The sequence below is a fragment of the Falco rusticolus genome, chromosome 8 (genome assembly GCF_015220075.1).
Source record: "Falco rusticolus isolate bFalRus1 chromosome 8, bFalRus1.pri, whole genome shotgun sequence".
Classification (NCBI taxonomy): Eukaryota; Metazoa; Chordata; class Aves; order Falconiformes; family Falconidae; genus Falco; species Falco rusticolus.
Genome location: NC_051194.1, coordinates 38343525 through 38364718, shown reverse-complemented (window position 1 = coordinate 38364718; position 21194 = coordinate 38343525). Strand labels below are relative to the sequence as shown.

General features: G+C 43.3%; 1 protein-coding gene across 2 annotated transcripts; it reads right to left on the bottom strand.

Annotated features, from left to right (window-relative positions):
* Positions 1 to 3166: 3166 nt before the first annotated feature.
* Positions 3167 to 21140, bottom strand: TMEM169 (transmembrane protein 169). Of its 2 annotated transcripts, none has more exons than XM_037396347.1 (3): positions 20997 to 21140; positions 8739 to 9173; positions 3167 to 7277 (listed from the first exon to the last, which is right to left on the bottom strand). In XM_037396347.1, the coding sequence occupies exons 2-3, from the start codon at positions 9040 to 9042 to the stop codon at positions 6658 to 6660; spliced, it is 924 nt and encodes a 307-aa protein (XP_037252244.1). In that variant the 5' UTR covers positions 9043 to 9173; positions 20997 to 21140; the 3' UTR covers positions 3167 to 6657. The 2 variants fall into 2 exon arrangements, with proteins under 2 accessions (XP_037252244.1, XP_037252245.1); XM_037396348.1 differs by lacking the exon at positions 20997 to 21140 and adding an exon at positions 17378 to 17492 and having other exon boundaries at positions 6658 to 7277.
* Positions 21141 to 21194: the final 54 nt, after the last annotated feature.

Here is a 21194-nt window from a genome sequence, read left to right as displayed (position 1 = left end):
ATACTTTCAAATTTTCCCTGTCGGTTATTTTTTGCAGGAATTCCTTGGAGAGAAGTGAGTCATCAAGATGACAACTGCTGGTTTCTGCAGGATTTTTGTACTAGACAAGGAAAACATTCTATGGAAATAAATGGCAAATTTAGCCATCAAAAGAGACTTGATTTTAGGGTGGAAGTACAGCCTCAGAGCAATCCTGCTGTAATCGTGGGGCTGGCTGAAGTCACCACCACCACATAAAACTTCTGCCTTACAGCCCATTTCAATATTAGCATTCATTGCTTCAGTGGTGTGTAATCGCACTGTAGAGAAGTCAGTATTATTTTCTGCTTTGAAGTCACTAAAGGTAGCTCTATCAACACGTTTGGTGAGAACTGAGATGTCATTTACGAATGACACTACATGTGCCCTGGGATGATACTGTTTACTATATTCAATATTTGACCTTTTTTCTTTTACTACGTGCAAATACTAGGAATCATTTCTGCTCATTTCTTAAGTCACAGGGGAGCTCATTTGAATAAATTAATGGAGGTTAAAATTGCTTGTGTTTATTAATTCTGTGTGGAACTTTTACATGGATAAATGTTAAGGAAAATCCCCATTATGATGGAAAGATATTCTAGTAATTGCCTTTAATTATAAGGGCAGCTTGCTACAAATACATTTAAATGCATCATAGTGAAAGCATTAGAAGCTGACACTTCCATAGTTTAGGACAAGTAATGTAATTTAGAAAGACAGACTGAATAAAAGGCATGCTCTCCTTAGGCCAACTACCCTAGGAGCTGTTGGATTCATGCCCAGGACTGATATTGCAAAAGCCATTCAGTGTACTTACAATATTTGGGGTTGTTAGGATCACAAGTGCAGGCAATTCAGATAACCAGGCTAGAATAAATTAAGCTATATTTGTGTTATATCACAATGAGCCAGTTTGCTGTTATTTTGTAGTAGAAATAATTTATTCACTTACCTTATCACTGTAGGAGCAGAAAGAATTTGGCATGCATATGAAAATAGTCAAAGGCACCTTCAAATATATTGGTCTTAATATACATTACTGATGTATGAACTTGTAATAAACCAAGCCCTGAGGGAATATGTTGCCTGGGAGGTGGGTTTTTATCCTGTTTGCCAGGCAGAACATACTATGAAATTCAGCAGTTATCCTTTTTTATCTTGTGAAGTTGAATTTTCAGCTGAAAGAAATGGTTGGGAAAAGGAGCCCTAAGACAGGGAGATCACATCTGGGCAGAAATTTTGTATCTTAGAGCATTCCAGGTCAAATTAATCCATGGCATGCCTAATTTCAACGGATGCAAACCACAACAGATTTTAGCTTCTCTGTTTTGCGGGGAAGATTTAATGTTTTAGCATGCTAAAAGCAAGAGCATTTTTTTAACACAGGGACAAATACATTGTTGGCCTGACTTAGGTGTTCTCTTTATCTTAATGCATTCTGACAGACTTCAGCTACTGTCTAATGACAAGAAATCACGAAGACTGAAAGTTAATGGAACTGGGGGGAAATCCATGAGAGCCCCTCAAGCCTCGTTTCTCTGGGCTGCTTGTTCACATGCAGTCACACTTCACTTGTTTATGTGAAAAGATGCTTAGGGGGCTTTTTTAACCCCCCTGGCAATTTAACCTGATCCGACACACAACTACAAGCCTTCCTGCATCATTAAGTGGCTGCCTGTTTGAAGAGAAATCATGCTTTAGTAGGCAAGAAAGCAAACATGATATCCCTTCTAATTTGCCAAATTAATTAAAACGTTGCATTTCCAACCAGATTAGCCCCCTGCATTTGCTTCAACCTCTTTTTGTGAGTTTCCATTTCCATACAGGGTATAAACTTGGATGGACTAATCTACTCAGAAATTAATCCATGTTAAACTAACTGCTTCCATGTTGACAAGTCTTTGGAAATAAGCAGGAAAGGCACTGGTCCCACAAATAATTCATTGTCTGGGACAAAAAGGGCTTGCATAAATTTTGAGCAAAATCGTGTCCATCACAGCACAGGAATGTGGGCTATGCATCCTTCTTTTCTCTCTTCAGTGCTAGTGTAATTGCGTGCTTCAGTGTGCAAGAGCAGATTGGAGTGGTTTTTCTTAACTAGCAGTTGCAGCTTTGAAAAGGTATCCCTGGGGATGGCCACACAGATCCATGGAGCAGCTGATAGTTTCAGAGTGAGGAATTGCAGGTTCCCAGCCCTGGGGTTCAAAGCATGGGCCTGATGGATTAGAAGGGTAAATTCAAGAGACTAGTTATGGTTAAAAGCACAGTTTACACTGTGATTGTTTCAGTTCTCAAAGAAACTGAATGGGATAGGTAAGTCAGCAGGCAGAATTAGCACCTTCTCTCCCCCTGGTGAAATACATGGTGCAGTCATACAGGTGTGTTTTGCCTGGTGCAAAGGTCATCCATAGGAGTCTCTCCCACTGCTAACCATTATCTTATAAAATTATAAACCTTGTACCTCAAAGGTGAGAACTGCAAAGACTAATGAGCTAATTCTCTGGGCTCACTACCCTCCACCTCATGCTGCCACACCAGGAAGCTGAGTGTCCTTCACCAGGTTCTTCATTGGAGGTGGGAAGTCCCCAGCGTACACCCACCATGCAGGGAATCCTGTTCCCTTGACAATGTTTGCAGCAGGCATCACACTGAAAGCACCTTCCTGGTATTTCCAGCTATTGCATTGGCCATGGCACTGCCCGTTTGAGAAAATCACCTGCAGGTAGCCTTTTGGCTGGAAGAGTTGTTACACTAAGCTGTGCTAGCTCTTGGCTAGGAATTTCATTTGGGCCTTCCAAAGATTAATGACTCTTTCTTAGAAGAAAGAAAATGCCAAATGTGTTTGCCCTGTGCTAGCAGGAGGGTAGGACTGTAGTAAGACAGTGTGGGAGAGCACCAAGGGTATCATTTAATATTTAGACACCTCAAAAGAACTGTTTTGGTGGATTCTCCTTCGACTTATCAGAGCCATGGCTGGAGTACTTAGGGGTTGTAAGAAATCTTCCCAGCACAGCTGTAAATAGCAGTTTCAAGTCGCAGACACACAGACCATATTTGTAGAGTTAAATGTATTTTCTATTTTGGTATGGAAGCGTGTCTCTCCCTACAGATCCTTGGGGCTAAAGCCAAACAGATACCCAAGAAATGAAATTAAATCAGAAGTTTTCATTTGTGCACTAGGAAGTAAAAGCAAACAAGAACCCAGAGCCCAGAGATATGACAGTTCTGGATAGGCACAGGTTAAACAAGAGGTAAAACTGAGACACATTTCAGACACACTTTAAAGTGGGTCTTCAAAGATAATGACTTGTAATCAATTATCAGCATAGAATGACTGTGTTCATCCCACAGCACTGTTTTTAACACAAAGTCAAGCAGAAACATGAGAGCAACACTATTCTAAAGCCACGTACATATTTATTCTCCACCCAGGCCAGCAAGGATGGGAAAAGGGAATGCAATTAAAAATAACAATCAGCAAACGTACACTATCTTTACTTAACAAAACATCCCGACTACAGCAGCAAGAAACACACTCAACAATCAGAATAACTGGAATTCCCTGCAGTTTGACAGTGGCACATAAGCAGAAATTACTTGTGAGTTTCTGAAAGCAAGGGTAGAACAAGACAAAAACTTGTGCTTTTTTCTATTACAACAATTGATAATTATTATATATTTTGCAGCAGGCAAATCATTCCAGGAGCAAAAGAGAAAGCTATCCAGACTTGTTATGAGAAAATTTTCAATAAGATGTTTATAAATAGCACCAGAACTAATCCCAAGCTTAAACTAGCCCCAACCAAAATCAGTGGCAGAACACCCTGACTTCAGCAGGTGCAGAGGCAAGCTTGGTTAAGTGTAAATTCGAAAACACACAATGGATTGTTCCAGTATATCCCCAGAAAGGTGGCCTCCAATCCCAGCATAGCTGCCACGGCAGGGGGAGGGTATTAATGACTTCTCTGACACTCCTCTGTGTCTACATAGCAGTAAGAGGCACAGATTTGGTTTTGTCCCCACTCTGGCAGGCTATTTGCAATCCTGAAAGCAAATCCTGCAGCTCAACAGACATTTCACATGGCTGTGTTCTGTAATGAGCTAGTATTTATCATTCAAGCCCTCTGTAAGCTGAAGGCTCTTTGTGCCACTGACCCCAGCCTTTCGTCTAGCCTTGAACAGCTGCTGTTTGGCAGTGACAGCTGAATTGGGTTTTGTCCTTCTGCAGCAATGCATACTTGCCAGCCATCCTTCTCTCAAACCCACTTGTTGGGGCCAAGATACACAATCCACCCCTTTCATGCCAGCAGTGTCCCTCTAGGCAAAGCGTGAGAACACTTGCCAGCAGGCCTTCCTTCCCATTAATGCTTGTTAAGCATTACTTCTTCCCACCCTCCAGCCATGTGGGAGCCTGCAATTTCCATGTGGAAGAGTATTAAGCAGAGTGGCTGCACTGGGTCACTACAGACTGCCAGCACTGGCATGACTTATCCTTGACTTCTCTATTGATTCAGCAGCACGTCAAGCTCCCTGATTGAAACAGCCCTGTGAAAGGCATTTTACTGCTTGAACTGGTCCCAGGCATGTGTCAGCCTTAGCTGTCAGACTTAACCAGTAAAAACTGCAAGCTGTGCATCAGAAAGCAGCAAACACAGCCTGGCTGTACCTGTGCCCAGGGAGCACCTCTGCTTTATTGGTAAAGTGTGGGGACAAACCTGCTCTTGATATTTGGCTTCTACACTATTCACAGTGTTCATCCTCACGGCAGCGCTAAGAGGCTGCTTTGGCTGGACCTCCCAGAAGGGGACAGACCACGGACGCAGCAGGGACTTCACTTATTTCTCAGTGTCATGCCTAGAGGATTGGATGGACTTGTTTATACATCACCGGTTCCCAGATGTCCTAACCAGGACAGACAGTGTAGTCTTGAGCTCCTCCTTGAAATGCAACACAAAGCATTAGTTCCTGTGAAATCCAGCTTCTGAATGCTTCTCTTTACCATCCTAAAACTAGAGCAGCTCCCCCTCTGGTAGGGAGACTGGGGAAGTGAAACATCTATACAGACATGAGTGACTGTGCAGCCTGACTGACTGCACACTACAAATTATCTACGTACACGCATGCAAATGGTAGGCTCCTCTGGGTTAGGGCTGAGCCAGACTTACTAGCAACACCAGCTGAACTAGAGCACTCAGAAAATTATTCATGTTTCAGACATGTAACTCAGTCCCCAATAGAGTCCGTTATACATCTCTTTCATTTTCCCTGTGTCCTCCTTAGGCCAGAATCCTAAGAGTCAATCCAGAAAAAGAACATTTCTGCTAATCTTTTTTTTGAAGAGACAAATTTTTTCCAGCATATGGTGGCCACCTCAGCCTGGTCTGGGAGCCCACTAAGATGCCATGCAAAGTCCCAAAAGGAGCCAAACCAATTATGAAAATGAGACATGAGGAGAGGAGGATATATAATCCGTTGCTCATCCGTATAATTAACGAGGAAGTGTGTGTGGGATGCAGATTTCCAGAGCTGAGGCACTAATGCAATTTGCACTGGCACTAACAAACACGGGCTCAGGGACTCCCCTGTTCTGAAAGAGAAGGTCCAGCAGCTCTTCCATAAGAGCAACCTGAAAAACAAAATGACTGTTTCAGTAACACTGTCCCATCCCAAGCACCTTCAACTCCACCTCCTTAAACATAGGTGCTGCTGGTCCAAACCTACATTGCAGTGACCTGCAAACTGATCACCCTTCCTCAGAGCAGGTTTCTTGCCTATAATGCAACTGTTTGCACTGCACACTGTATATGACTCCCACAGCCCATTCCTTCCTAACAGTGCACCTATCAAGACAGCAAATGCAGGTGTGTCCTAACCACCTGTCTGTGCACCTACAGTCACCTGAGGGTGCTGGTGACAGGTCAGTCAGGTCCCCATGCACTGCATTACAGAGCAAGCTCTACTCTTCCATCATGTGATGGGTGTGTTTCAGGTCAGTGTACAGCTCACGTGCCTTTGTTGGGGACTATGCTGTCCTCCCCCAGTGAAAGGCTGGGCACAACTATTCCAGTGGTCTGTTTTTCAAACTGACAGTGTCTAAGCAGCTAGCCTACTGGGAAGGTCTGCTGCACTTACTGGAAGGGCTGTTAAAGGACCCTTTCTAGGAAAACTGCAGGAACATCACACATTTTGCAATTTAGCCTTCACCTCTGAACAGGTTCTTGTCTCTTGAAGTTCAACCCCTGAGTAGAGACTTCTTTTCACTGCGTCAACGGATCACGGTTATGTCCTATATCTGAAATGTAAAGTTCCACTTTACAGAAGTGGACTTTTCAGCATGTATCTCTGCCACTCCACAAACAGCCTGAGCCCCACAGACCTGGATTTTCTCACCATTCCCACAAGTTATAATTAGCTAAAACAGATGACAAGTCCTTGGAGAGCCATGCACCTCCCCACCCAGACCATGGGAAGCTAGCACACTTGCATTCTGTGACATTTAAAGAGCACTCCCAGCCCAATATTTTATTAATTAAGTTTGTGTTTAAATATATATATATATAAAAAAAAATATCAGTGTGTTATTGTCTAGGTGAAAACCATTCACATATGACCAAAACAGTCAGCCAGGACAAAGGCTCAGACTGCCGAGGTCTCAACCCCCTGTGCAGAGCTCTTGCCAGAAAGACTACCTGAGATATTGTCAGAATCTAGCAGCTCAACAATGCTGTATGGAGAACAATCTTCCAAACCCAGCTTACTGCAGAGCCAGCCACAGAAGCCCTTCTCCATATCCCTGACAGCATGCCACCAGTACCCAAAGGACCATGCTACCTGCGCCACAGCTGAGTACAGGCCTAGGGAAAAAGACACCACCATAATTATAATTGGGTAGAAGATGATTAAAAAGGGACAAAATGTGATTTTGTGCCAGAAGGTCCTCTCTTCATTGTATACCAAGAAGATGTTGTACCATGTAATGGTTCCATAGTAGAATGAAACCACAAAGGACACTACAAAAATGATGGGGAGGCAGATGATGGTCCAGAGAACAATGTGGGGTCCTCTGTCCAGCCCAACATCACATTTCTTCTTCTCAGGCATGTCCTCTTTAGGGGGCTCCTTTGACTTCGCCAGTTCCTGTAGCTCTTTATCCGTTAGTGTGACATGGATGTCCACCATCTGACCCTTCTTCTTTCCCCTGGTGATTGTTCCAGTCAAGGTGACATAGCGGCTGTCTAAAGGCATGTTCCAGACACCTACAAACACAGATAAACTCATCTACATTAGATTTATTTTCAGTACAGAGTATTTTCTGTAAATCCCCAAAGACAATTAGATAGTGCATATGGAGTTATAATTAAATTAAAAAAAGATGGAATGCAATAAGCAATGCAGTATAAAGAAGATTATCACAGAAGAAAATGGAAGAACTAATGAGGGAGAAGACATGAATTCCAGATGATAGAAATCACAAGGGAGAAGACTCCAGCATCTGCACTAGGGACGATATGAGAAGGGAAAGTGCTGCAGGAGTGTATGAGAAAGATGAGCCACAGTAACTGAATCAAAAATGGCATGCCTATTTTCTCTGGTACCTTCATAGATTTATTCCTTAACAGTGTGAACACTTGGCGTGAAATATGACTAAGACTCTTGTTCTGGAATAAGCACATCCATACATGGAGTTATACTTGAATAGCTAGTATTTCACTTTACATTTCCACTGTATCTCAATCCAAATTAATTTTCAAAGTTTAGAAAAAGCTTACAAACTCTCATATAATTATATCTGCATTTTAAGGGATCAGCAAAGGCACCAAACAGGAAAGTGTTGGGATGCATGTTAAAGTCACAGACTGGCTTAGTTCCCAAGTGAAATTCATTAGGACAGTCCCTGCAATGATACCGGCCAAAAACTCTATGGGCCTAAAATATACTTCCTCCCAGTCTTAATTCTGACTAGCTTGAAAGAAGGTCTTCAGAGGCTCTTAAAAGGAGGCTGAGCAGTCTGAACTAGCCCACCAAAACAGGAAGGCAGCAGATAAGCCATGAGGATAGGGGTTAAGATCATGAGGGAATCTGCTGCAGCTGATGGATGAGGAGCATGCATTCACATTTAAGCCCCTACCAGCCCGCACTGCCGATTCACAAGAGGATTAGCCATAGGACCTGCCTCCCACACTTCTTCCCTGCAAGGGTATCCAGGACAGGCATCAGAAGCGAAAGTGGCTCCAAGATGCCCCATGATGACCTTGCCAAACAATCACTCTTAAAGAGGAAGCTGTGCTGAGAATATGCAAACAGAAAGCAACAGCAAATCCTAGATAATGAGTAAAACTCCCTGTCACAGGTAGAGCCACTAAATCCATTTGCTTCTATCCTTTCACTTAACAGGCAGTTGTTTTAAGCATGGACAGGAGCTTGATCACAGCATCATTGGCTTAAAGCACACACAGCATTCTTCTGGATCAACCCTAACATTTAAACATACATTTAAAAATGAGTGCAGCAACAACCAACCTCTGCAAAGAACTGCAAGGACACCCCAGATCAGCCTGTAATGCTTTTTATTTCAGAGTGGTTTTATGTATGAACTCAGGCTCTCCTTGCCCGCAGTCTTGGAGAGGGTTGGTCCCAGAGTCACTTACATTTGACTTTAGCGTATGCTGGCATCAAAAAAAACTTTATGGAAAATGGGTGTTCCCAGGAATACATACCATCTGCCATGGACTGACCCAGGAACTTGGAGCCTTCCTCAGAGCTCCTCTCCCCTCCTTCTTCATCCACCTGTTCTTCTTCCACCTTATTCTCATTCTCTGACCGATACACTATTATTGACTCAGGACGAGACTCTTTCTTCTTCTTTTTCCTCCGGTCCATAGTGGCTTCCCCATCAAAGGTGACAGTGGTTGCCACAGCCCTTCTCATGGAGCCATGGCGAGGGCTCTGGCTTCCAGACTTGCTCTCTTTCTGCACTGTCTCCTCCATCCCACTGCTGCTCTCAAGACCCTCACTTGGCATCTTGCAGCACTTGTTTCCAACCTAACAGGTCCTGCACTTAGAAGTCATTGATTAGGCAATGGTCCCATGGATGCTTTGCTTTGGTAAGATGTCCCACTGCTGACATCCAAATTATGCACTCCATTCCCAGCCTAAAATGACAAAGAAGGCTGAAAAAGTGTCTTTTTCTTACCAAGCAGAAAAAATGGTCATGGTTTTCCCATAAAGGGTTACTTTCAACTGGTTTAAGTGTCATCTGAAGATCCTTATTACTGTCCTGAACTTCAATTTTATTACATGGATACATGCTTTGTAATATCACCTAATCCTGATTCTCAGGTTCCAATTTTAAATGTAACAAACCAAAGCTACTGGAAAAGGAAAGAGTAATAATTTATAAAAAGAGATTAAACAAGCACAGCTTACTGGGTGAATTTAATATTCCTCTGCAATGCTGGAAGCAAACAGAAGACAATAGTTTTGGCCCATACACATGAGAATGCAGAAACAAAACCATAGAGGAAAAAGAAGTTGACTGATTTAAGGGATTGGCCTAGATTAGACAGCTGCAGCAGGAATACTGTGCTCATCCTCATTACAACAGGTATATTGGTGCCAGACTTTCTCATTTTGAGTGTCTTCTGATTTACTGCCCATTGCAAGGGTATTACAAAAAGTAATCAAATGATGTCAAAATGAATGATGTTTCAATCCATACCAATTTAGCATTATGTAGTGCTGTCAAACCTTAAAAATACAGTATATACAGTGGATTTAAAGCAAAATTACTATTAAGATGACTTCACTAGGGAGGGAATTGGAAACCACAGCCAAGTCTCCTGGTTGTGCAGGGAAAACAACCCAAATCTTCTCAAAGCTTTGTTAACAAATACAGCAGCTTCAGTTTTTTCTCCTCATTCAAGCAAAATTAACAGCAATATCAAGTGACACTGTTATCTGTGGGAAAGCTGCCTAAGTAAAAAACATATAATTAAAGAGGCATTGAGACAGACAATCCTCCATGGACATGGACGAAGCAGGATTAATGGTTCTCAGATATCATAACAATTACGAAACTGACCGTGCCAAGTATTCATTTAGTATTTAGGTACAAATCTGAATACACTGAATAACATTTAACAACCTCTGAAGACCTCTGTTGAACATTCACATTTATATTTCAAAAAATGCACATGACCAATAATTAAGCTTCTACCTAGTATCTAACTCATCTCTTTAACAGGAAACTAAGAAACACAGTAATCATAGTTTATAGCCCACACAATGCCAGGGAAATTGTTTTACCTGAACAGATGCTAGAAACTAGTTGAGCATTTTCAGATGTGGCAGCATGGTCCTGGTCTTCCCACTGATACAAGATTTTTCTAGTTTGTTTTGAAATGTTTTGCAGAACTCTAGATCAACTATTTATGCCCCGTACGCTCTCTCTCACAAACACACACAACTTTTATTTGTGTCACTTTAACACCTAAGACTGACCAATTGGCTCTACATGGCTTTGAAGAACTCAACAATTCAGATTATTTTTTGAAACCTCAACAGAGAATGGAGCAAAAACAAGAAGGGATTTTTCCCCAGAGACCTTTCTGGTCTCTGGGAAAAGCATCTCATCACCTCCACCATCCCCCTCCCCCCCAGAACCCCCCCCCAAACATAAATGAGCTAATGAGAAGCAATTTCTCAATACAGTTCTTGTACCTTGTCTGCCTGAGGAACACAGCCTTTACATCTGTTTGGAAGCATCATGTAGATAGCCAGTTTTACACATACCATAATATAAAAGAGGAACGGGATATGCAAGAAACTTCACAGTGAAATCTAATACTTCACTTTCCACTTCCTCCTTTTAATTCCAAAGCAAACCATCCACTGACTTCAAAGATAGCAAGCTCTGGCTCTTAACATGTTAATATTGGCAGGACTCCGAGATCTTTTCACATCAGTGGAATTCATGTAAGTTTTCATTCAGTGTTTTTTAAAAATGCCTTTATGGGGAAATGGAATAAATTTATTATATGGAATAAACTCACTCTTTGTAGTAAATTCATCCAGTAAGTACAATAGGCTCTAACATTTTTCTTTGAGAATTAGCAATAAAACTTCATGGCTTGCATCTATGAAATCCAAAAATTATGACTGAGCCTAATAAGCCCCTGAAACAACAGTGAGATTCCCCTCCCAGAGGTACTGAAAACAGGCCTGGAGCTACAGAGAAGCCAAAACTATCACTGTTGGGGTGATCTACTAAAGGTCTGGAGAAACAGAAGTTGATTTGGGATTAGATTCACAAAGATCCTGGCTGTAGTTCCACGATCAGTCCCCACTGCTTTGAAAAGGAGATGACTTGCCAGTAACATCTAAAACCAACATAAAGCTACAGGCAAAGATTTGTGGTTGAAGTTTTTTTTTCCTTAAGGTTTATACAGCTGTGACATTGGTTAAAATCACAGTAGATGATAAACTAACATCAGTTCTCAGTGCAACGCCAAAGCCTAAAGGATTATGTCAGCCTTAACTATGAGAGGAGAAGCAAGGAATCTGTCACAGATAGGCACTGGAAATCCATGTCCAGTTCTTGTGCTCACTGGTCAGGTGGGATGCTGATTAATAACCGGAAGATGCCCTGCGATCCCCCCAGTTATTTTGCTATGTCATATGTTCCCACCCCCGCTATAGCAGCTACTGCCACTGTGAATTTCCACCAGGACTAGAAAGAAACACCTCAACAGCATGTTTGTCAAGGGGTGGCAGCTCAGTTTCTACTTCTCTTGCTCCTGAGCTCAGAACAGGGGAGGGAACGGGCTATGGGAGACAAGCCCCTAAGAAGTGTCGTTGCTGTGGCTGGGTCAGAGCCCTTGGGATAAGGAAGTGAAGAAGCCCAGATTATTCTGTTTAAGGCACAAGGAAGTAAAATCTGATATTAGTCTGTCTACATCAGAAACAAAAACATGGTGAAGGAGAACCCTCTGATCCAGCAGAGGAGGATGCAGTAAGATAAAAAGCTGAAAGATACAAACACAGGCCAGACGTTAGGTAGGTGTTTTAACAAAGTGGTAGGTGTCACTTGATATACATCACAGAGGGCTGTAGAAAGTTGTCCCATCACTGGAAACTTCCAAATCTGGACTGGGTATCTTGGCAGCTGTTTGGTCACCAGTGCTTGACTAGAAAAGGTATTAGTGTGGGAAAGTCCTATGGCTTGTATTAGGGAGCAGTCAGATTGAAAGATCACAAAGATCTTTCCTGATCTTAAGCTTGTTTTCACAACAGATGTTTGTTCTTTCCTCATCTGTTTCTACCAATGGACCAGCTGGGATACGCTCTCCCACCTGGTCCAGACTTCTGAACACAGCACCTCGAAACACCACCATCAGCCCCACATCCCGCAGGGATGCTGGTGAATCAAACAGGTTCAAGCCACAATCCCATTTTCCCCAAGAATATTTTCTTCCTATTTGCAAACAAAAAATGGGCTCTTGCAGAAGTCACAGTAGAGTACACACAGCTTATTTTTTCTCTCTTCCTTTTCTATACATCCTGTAAGAACAAGGACAGCTCTCATCACTACACAGCTATCTACTGCATCAACTCATGTCAGCCATACACTGAGCTCTTCACCCCTTAAAAGCCTTGCTGTGGAGCTGAAGCATGACAATTGCTGTGCATCTAATACTAGTGATGTCTCCCATGTGAGAGCACAGGGACAGACAGGAATCCAATAACTGTCCATGGGAGGGAGGGAAAATAAATGGTCAGATTTCAAGGATAGCAGGGAGAAGTTTATTAGCCAAACAATTTGTTATTAATCTTTGTGTGAAAACAGATGGAGAACCCTGGGGAGGTGGCTCTGCAAAAACACTCTGTAGAGGAATTTTTAGAAGCACAATCTTCTGTTACTATGCAGTAAAGCTATTGCTGCTTACGCTTCTTACACTTCTCATGACAGAATTAGTCTTTGACACACATAACAGGAGCCTAAAAGCTTGGCCTTGCACCATTTAGGTCAACGGAAGCCTTTTCCATTGGTTTTCAGGGTTTGATCCTGCTGCTAACAGAAGAGAAATTATCCGGTTTGAACACAGACAGGAAGGAAGAGCCTTCCCGCAAGCTAATAAAATCCTTGATCTTAAATCCCTGCTAAAACACAAGTAACCTTTTTATAACTGCTCAGAGCAGACATTAGAGGAAAAAATGTAGACAGTGAGCAGTGAGGAGCATCAATTTTTATTTTTACAGTCACATAAAATGCTCAACACAAGAAAAACTGGCACTGTGTCTTCACTCACATCATGCAGGGGTTATCTGCAGAACAAAAAACCTGTGCTTTAGAAGCACCGTGAATTACCCAGGACAGGGAAGAGATAAGGAGAAATTTACCCCAGAGACACACTTTAAGAGAGGATTCCCCAGCCATGGATCAACTCCATAGCACCCCTATCCTTAATCCCTTCTCTACGCAACCCTGCCTCTTGATTTTGTGCATGTGCATGCGTGTGTTTCTGAGGATGCATGTTACCTGAAGAATTATTTCCAATCCTTAATATTTTTAAAGGGGTTATCTGCTAGCAGATTGTACATATGAAAAATAGATGGTATCAGATGCATGCAGCTGTTCAGGACAGATCTGTCTGTCACCAATCAATCCTGTTATGACAAAATGCACTGGTCTAATTGAGGACATGCAGCCCCACACCTTACAAAATCATGTGGCATGACCTATGTTTAATTCAGACCTTATTCTGGGAATGGGTGAAATGGTAGGGCTCCCTCAACAGCTTTGGATCTGTTTTAAATTTCTAAATGACTCCACATGATCTTTCACATATGCATCCTCATCACGCCCTGCTGAAACAGAGGACAATGTCCTTCTCCATTTGGTGATGAAATAGCTCAAACTAGATTACAGAGTTACTTGAACCTAGCAACTGCTCAAGGCTGTGATGAATGACACATTAAAAGGCAAGGCAAGACTAGCCCCTCCCTATCAGTATTGGGGTCTGTGCAGCTTGCGGTGAGCTTGACAGGGGGACTTATTTCACTGAAAATAACCCTTTTGCATTTTAAAAGAAAATAAAATGTTATTTTCAGCCAGACAGATTCCCTCATCAGGTTCACCATGCATCTATCCCTAGAGGAAAGAATTTCTAAGGAGGGGGAGAAAAACTGCCCCTCGTGGCAGCGGCCCATCGTGAGGCTGCATTGTCTGTACACAGCTTAATCCACAAGCTTCAAAGCATTTTCACTTCTTGGAAAGAGAGACAAGAAACGCTCTGACTGTGCATCCAAGCAGAAGCAGTCCTCAAGCTGGACTGCAGAAAGCAGAGGATGGTGCTGAGCACTGCAGCAGAGGGGATAACGCAATAAGATGACTTATACCACCAAAAACTTTATGGCTGATTGCTAATGGAGCCCTGCTGCCCCACGCCTTCCCATCAGAAGCAGAGGGTGCTAAAAGCAAAGGGAGGAGTGGGCAAGCAACACAATCTTTGCAGGCAAGTGCCGACAGACCCAAGTTTGCCCAGTCCTTCTCATTTACATGGCTCCTGCCTGTTGGCTGGTGGCATTAGTGCCAGTGCTGCCCCACATTGCTGAGCAGCTTCTGGACCAATCCCACTGGCACCATGAGCTGGACCTGTGTCAGCCAGTATGGATTGACCATCACTGAAGATGCACCTGCAGCAAGACTTGACTTGCTTGAGTACGGATTAAGGGCTCGCTGGTCCTGGTGCCACACTGAGTGGCTCATGCCCCTTGCTCTCCCTGCTGTCCTTCTGTCAGATGCCCAAACACTTGCTGACAGTATTCTGTGGATACAGCCAAAACAAAACAAAAAAAAGTAATGAAGAGAGGTGCTCCAAAGTATCACTGAATTGTTTCTGGATGACATCTTCAAAGGATTCTTTTAAAAGTCAAGGACATTTTAGAGTATCTGTTTTATGAATCAGTTCTTTTTATTTTCCTCTGTTGTTCCATAACTTTTCTAAATGTCACAGAAAAATAACTGCTGTGTAGATCAGTATTACTGAAGGCTGGAAAACAGCATACAAGTATAGCTGTGCATTTTTATTTTATATTAAATGAAATGCCTAATTGATTTTCTTGCATACTAACTTTTTCAAAATCCCCAAACTGTACTGGTCTACCTTTTTAAAAGTGAAAGCCTGCAGTGCTGTCTCTCTCTTGTCTCCCCATTTCTTTGTCCAGACTGCTAGAAAAAAGAGAAATTGAGACAAAGGACTCAAAGCTTCCCACTGCCTCCACAGGCATGAGATCTGTTTCTTTATGTTTATTATACTGTGCTAAAAATGTCAATGAATGCCACGTGCACATTAGCCTTTGAAGAGAACCAAGGCTTTAAAAGGAGAATGACTTGGAAATGGAAGTTAGTTTGACATCTTCAAAGCAAACCAAGTGGTTTAGATGAGATTCTTGAATAAATTCAGCAGAAGTCCCTGAATCTTGTATAAAAAAAAATCTCTCGACAATCAAGTGGAGACATGCTCTCTCAATTCCTTTGTTCTACCCCTCACTTCTGCGTTTGCCAAAGCAGGCCATCCTGCACCTTGAAACAGCAGGTGCCCATTGTAATTCCGAACCCATCCACCAGATCACTGATGGATTACACTTTACCATAGAACAGCCAAACAAGTGAGTGTCACCAACTTGAGCCCAGCATCCTGCCTGCGCAGCTCCCTTAGGCTGGGATCAGGTGTAGCATTGCAATGGTTTAACCCCAGCCAGCAACCCAGCAACAAAAGTACCACGCAGCTGCTCACTCACTACCCCCACCCCCCCACAGTGGGATGGGAAGGAGAATCAGAAAAAGGAAAAACCTGTGGGTCAAGATAAGAACACTTTAATAATTGAAATAAAGTTTAAACAATAAAAAATGTAATAATAGTAATAGTAATTAAGGGGGGTGGGAGTGGAGGTGGGGAAGAGAGAAGGGTAAAACCCAAGGGAAAACCAATGATGCACAATACAATTACTCCCTGCCCGCTGACTGATGCCCTGCCAGTCCCTAAGCAGCGATCGGCCACCCCTGGCCAACTCCCTCCGGTTTATATACTGAGGATGACATTCTATGGTATGGAACACCCGTTTGGCTATTTTGGGTCAGCTGTCCTGGCTCTGCTCCCTCCCAGCTCCTTGTGCACCTGCTCACTGGCAGAGCATGGGAAACTGAAAAGTCCTCGATTTAGGGTAAGCACTACTTCGCAACAACTAAAACACTGGTATATTATCAACATTATTCTCATACTAAATCCAAAACACAGCACTGTACCAGCTACTAAGAAGAAAATTAGTTCTATCCCAGCTGAAACCAGGACAAGCATCTATTTTTATTGGTATAATACCTGATTCATCCTCAGTTTGAAGGCTTGGTATTAAATGGGATTGGAAGATTTGCTAGGAGCTTGCTGCACACATCAAATGGGTGTTGTGCCTCCTCTAGGCATCCAAGCAGATGCCTAGCGACAGTAACAGAGCAAACATGTAGTACATGAAACCAGAGTTTTGATCCTCTCACCTTCCTTTCCAGAGTGCAGAGAAAGACAGTACAGTCCTAGCTATAGAGACCTGCCTGGCAGGTGATTTCAGTGAAGGACTGCAAGACCCGTTTCCTTTCCTTAGGAAATGATGCAGTGATAATGCGTGCTGGACTCTTGCCTGACCTTTACAATAACTGAAAACTAGGACCCTGTGTTGGCACCTCATGCTCTTTTTTCCTTCCTTTCCTACTCAGAAGATGCCTGACCATCTCAGTCTTCTCTCTCTTTCCTGCCCTGCTCTGCACTGGCAAGGTCAAGCACCCCACTGCTTTACTTAGACAAAATAAGGAGAAACCACACATAGAAATACCTGCAATTGAAGAGCAAGAAGGTGCAGACATGCAGCCCAGTGGAAAACACAATTGTAAATCCAGTCTGGAAAGGATTATCTGAAAAATACCACACTGAACTACATCCTGTGGTTTTTACTATGCAAGATATTTGGGGGCTTCAGATCAGAGCTTTCCAAGAGTTACACCTGGCTGCAGCCCAGGAATTGCTGAAAAGCAAAACTGCAGAGAACTGGAAGATTCCCCTGGGAGTGATTCAGGATTGCTTAATGCACGGCACAGTAAATATAATCTAAGATATTTAGACGGTATCTCCAACAGCAGGAATTAGTTGGCTCAGGGGACTCTTGACTGGATACAAGTGCAGATACAGATCCATGGTGCCAGGGTATTAAAAATGCAGCACTTTGAATTGCAGACAAATGAATGCTTCAGTATCATTAGCACGGTATTAGCAGGGGGTGTGATTATTTAGAAAATCTGTCTACGTACCAGTTTCAAACTCTTTGATGTTGATATCCTACATCTTGCACCACTGCAAACTCCACTTTGAATGAGGTGTCGGTGGTATCTTCTATAATTTTTTTTAAACACTGGAATGAAATTCCTAGGAGTAATGATGAAAGGTTGTAATATCCCGATTATCTCCTAGACTGAAATCCCCCAAGATACCACTGAGAGTAAAGTACCTTTCCAGAGGAATGTCCCTGAAGAGATGAATCGACCAGAGAGCCTGACCAGCAGCTAAGGCTGACCAGGAGTTGTTTTGACACTAAAACCAGAAGCCACAAACCAGAAAGGCTCTGACTTCTTAACAAAAGGTGATGAAAGGAAAAACAGACACAGGAGAGAATGCGCAGACAGGAGGTGAAAGTAGCAGGGATTTCCAAAGAGGCCTTTTGTGTAATCCCACAAAAAGGTCCCAAGAGAAGCAGAAACTCACACTGGTTTTCATTTGGTTTCAGCCCAATCCAGGCATTTCTTGTAATAGGTATGGGTGATGGTGGTGCATGTGGAGAAATTATTGTGGTTATACTTTGTGCAATTTGGTATCCCAGGAGAAGAAAGATATGAACCTGGAGCATCCATAAGGGTGGGGTTCTGTGAAAGCAGAGGCTGCTGGAGTGCAAGCCTGATTTTTTCTGAAGGCTAACTAGCATAAACCCTCTGTCAGAAAATGTCTTTGACCCTACAGTTTTATTTCTGGCACTCAGACATTTTTCATTAAATCTCCTCTGCTCTCACCTCCTTGTGAGACTGCTGGCCCCAGGGATACCTCTCCCAGCATTTGGGTCCTGCAGAGGTTTTTCTCCTGTTTGAGCCATCTGTTTTCTCACATCAGGTTGGTATTTAACAACTCTGAGACCCTCCCCCTTGCCAACATGGATTATGAACTATGGGAGGGCACAGACCCCCTGAAGGACAGCAGGCTATAAGGAATTATTAAGGCAGTACGTATTGCTGCCAGGATTTTTGAAGCATGGCGGTGTACTGGACTGGCAGATGTCATCAGCTGAATAGCTGAGCCATAGGCTGGCAAAGCACAAAATCAGCTTTTGACAAAAGTAGACTTTTCTGAAAATGCGGTTTCCTGTTCATCTCAACAAATTGAACTAATTCATTCAATGCCAAGACACAATCTGGGAGCTGCAGAAACAGGAAATCTAGTTTTTCCTCTTCAATCTATAAATAAAACAGTAGATGTTGAAGAATAACGTGCTAATCCCACAACTCTGAAGGAGCTGACAACTGGAAAAAAACCTATTGATTAATTCCTTTTCCTACATGTGTCATCTTGATTTTTGAATATTTAATGTTTTAAGTGATAGCTATACCAAGGAAAAAACACTGAGATGGTTTTTAACTTCAAAAATTGAAAATTAAGACTCCAAGGCTTTAAATGCAGATTTATTTTCTTCCAAATTTAAGGTGCCACATACTGAAAAAGTAATTTAAAAAAATCATCTAATCAGATACCGTTTCCTAAGACAAAAATTAATAATCTGAACATTAAGCTTATAGAATAACATAAATATGTAAAACGCACCTTCTGCTTACTGAATTTACCACTATATGGCTGCATGAAGTGGCAGACCAACATGTTTTAATACTACCAATAAAAGAAAATTAACATTCCTTTTCAAATAAGAAAGTACAAGTACAGGAGAAGATTAAAATTTATTTTAGTTAATAGAATTTTCTTCTTTTCAGCTTAAATAATTTTGTATTTTAATCAGCAGAGTAAAATCGATTCACACAAAGGTATACTTTGAATCCCGGGTGCAAAGGCAACCCACACAACAATGAACAGAAGCCATTGCTCTCCTGAAAATATCTGTGAGTATTGGTTACCTCAGCTCTGTTCTTTGTGGATATGTTTTGTACCAGAAGGGGCTACCCTCCACTGAATGCCAAGGAATGGGCGTCTCCTTTTCTTGTCCCCTTACTCTCTGGTCTTTATGCCTTTCCCCTTTCTCCTCCCACCCTCACTCACAGAACCTTAATTCACATGTTCAGCCCCTTATTTATGGCATTTCTATGACTACTGAGAAATTCCAAACCCCAAGCAATTTATCCTGGTAAGGAAGAAAAAAATCATTTGATAGTGCTTTCCAGGAAGAACACTGAAATCAAGCAAGTCCTATGAACAGAGGCCCACTGGATTTTCCTTGGTGGCCTGCATCTCAGTCAGGGTGGCGGGCAGGTCAGAATATGAAGAATTAGTTCACTAGCACAGACAAATGCTTCCCCGTGGGATTAATTAATGATTACTCTGATACAGCCTGCCTAAAATATGTAGGGCAGCCAGAAACAGTTAATGGGGATCTTTGGAGCCTACAGATTGTGGAAGATAATAAGGGGGGGGGGGGGGGGGGGGGGGGGCGAGGAGGGGCGTATCTTGCAGTGTCACCCACAGTGCTTCATGTTTTGCCTCCAGAAAGCAACGGTGTGCTTTAAAATATTAGGGTGTTCCACAAACATTAGCCCATCCAGAAGGCAACTTTGTCTAACAATTGCCTCACTGGCCTAAGTCACCATGCAGAAGTCCACTCCTGTCTTGTCACCCCTTGCTGAATGAGTCTGGACAAAGTTAACTTCTTCATGCCTCCCCTTCCCTAGACTTAAAACGAGGGGATACAGCTTTCTTTGAAACACACTGAACCTCAGGATAAAGATGTTCTTATAAATAACTGTCTCTGATTTAAAGTATAAGACCTTAGAACATGTTTTGGGAAAAGTAAAAAAAAAAATGTTTAACAAATGAAAAAACCAAAACTGACTCAATGATACTCCCACTAGACTTACATGTGTCTTTTAATATTTTTTTCTCACTCTCTTCTCCCATTAGCCATTCCCCCTTAGGCAAAAATAACAGGACAAAATTGAGATACACATTCCAACACCTCTTACATTGAAAAGGACAGAGGAGATGCCTGGAGAGATACTGAACATGCACACACATGCTCCCAGGCACATCAGCACTGGTTAAAATCACCTGCAATGGGCAAAGATGCTCTGTCACTTCACTGTGGAATATAAAGGAAAATAATGTTGGCTGTCCTCTACGTCAGCTGAATAATTAATACCGAGCTTATTAAGGACGATTATAAGTGGGGGAAAAAAAAACCACCATAAAGGCATTTTAGCACAAAACGGCTATGTTAGGGATACGGTAAATGGTATCACCTCAGCTTTCCCAACCTCTTCCCGATAGAGCCCGTGCCTGGAGAGGAGATTCTCCGTCCGCGGGTCCCTGGCCGGAGAACACCAGCAGCCTTCTCCGATATTTACGACACCTTTAGAACATTACACGGGCTCCTCCTGGCCGGGGCTCCCTCAGCCATGCTCCTGAGGGTGTCCTCCCGCATGGCTGTGGAAGCTGACCCGAACCGGTACAGAAAAACACGACGACCCCTCCCTTTAAAGCAGAGGAGACGGCGCACGGGGCTAGCAGGCTCGCTGGAGGCCCCAGCAGGCCGGCGCGACCCCGGGGCACCAGGGCGCTACCTGAGGAGCCGATCCCGCCCAGGCGCCGGACGCGCGGCCAGCGGCTCCCCGCCGCGGGGACGGACCCGGCCGCTACCGACCCGTGGATAGCCACCCGCCTTACCTGCCGCCCACGGGGCCCCGGTGCCACGCTGCGCCGTGCCGTGCCGCAAGACGCGGGAGCGACGGGCTGCCCGGGGCCCCGCGCACCGCTCCGCCACCGCCCGCTCGCCGTCCCCGGCGCTGAGCCGCGGCGCGGGCGGGCGGGAGGGCGGGGCCGCGCGTCACGTGGCAGGGGCGGCGGGGGCGGGGGCGCGAGCGG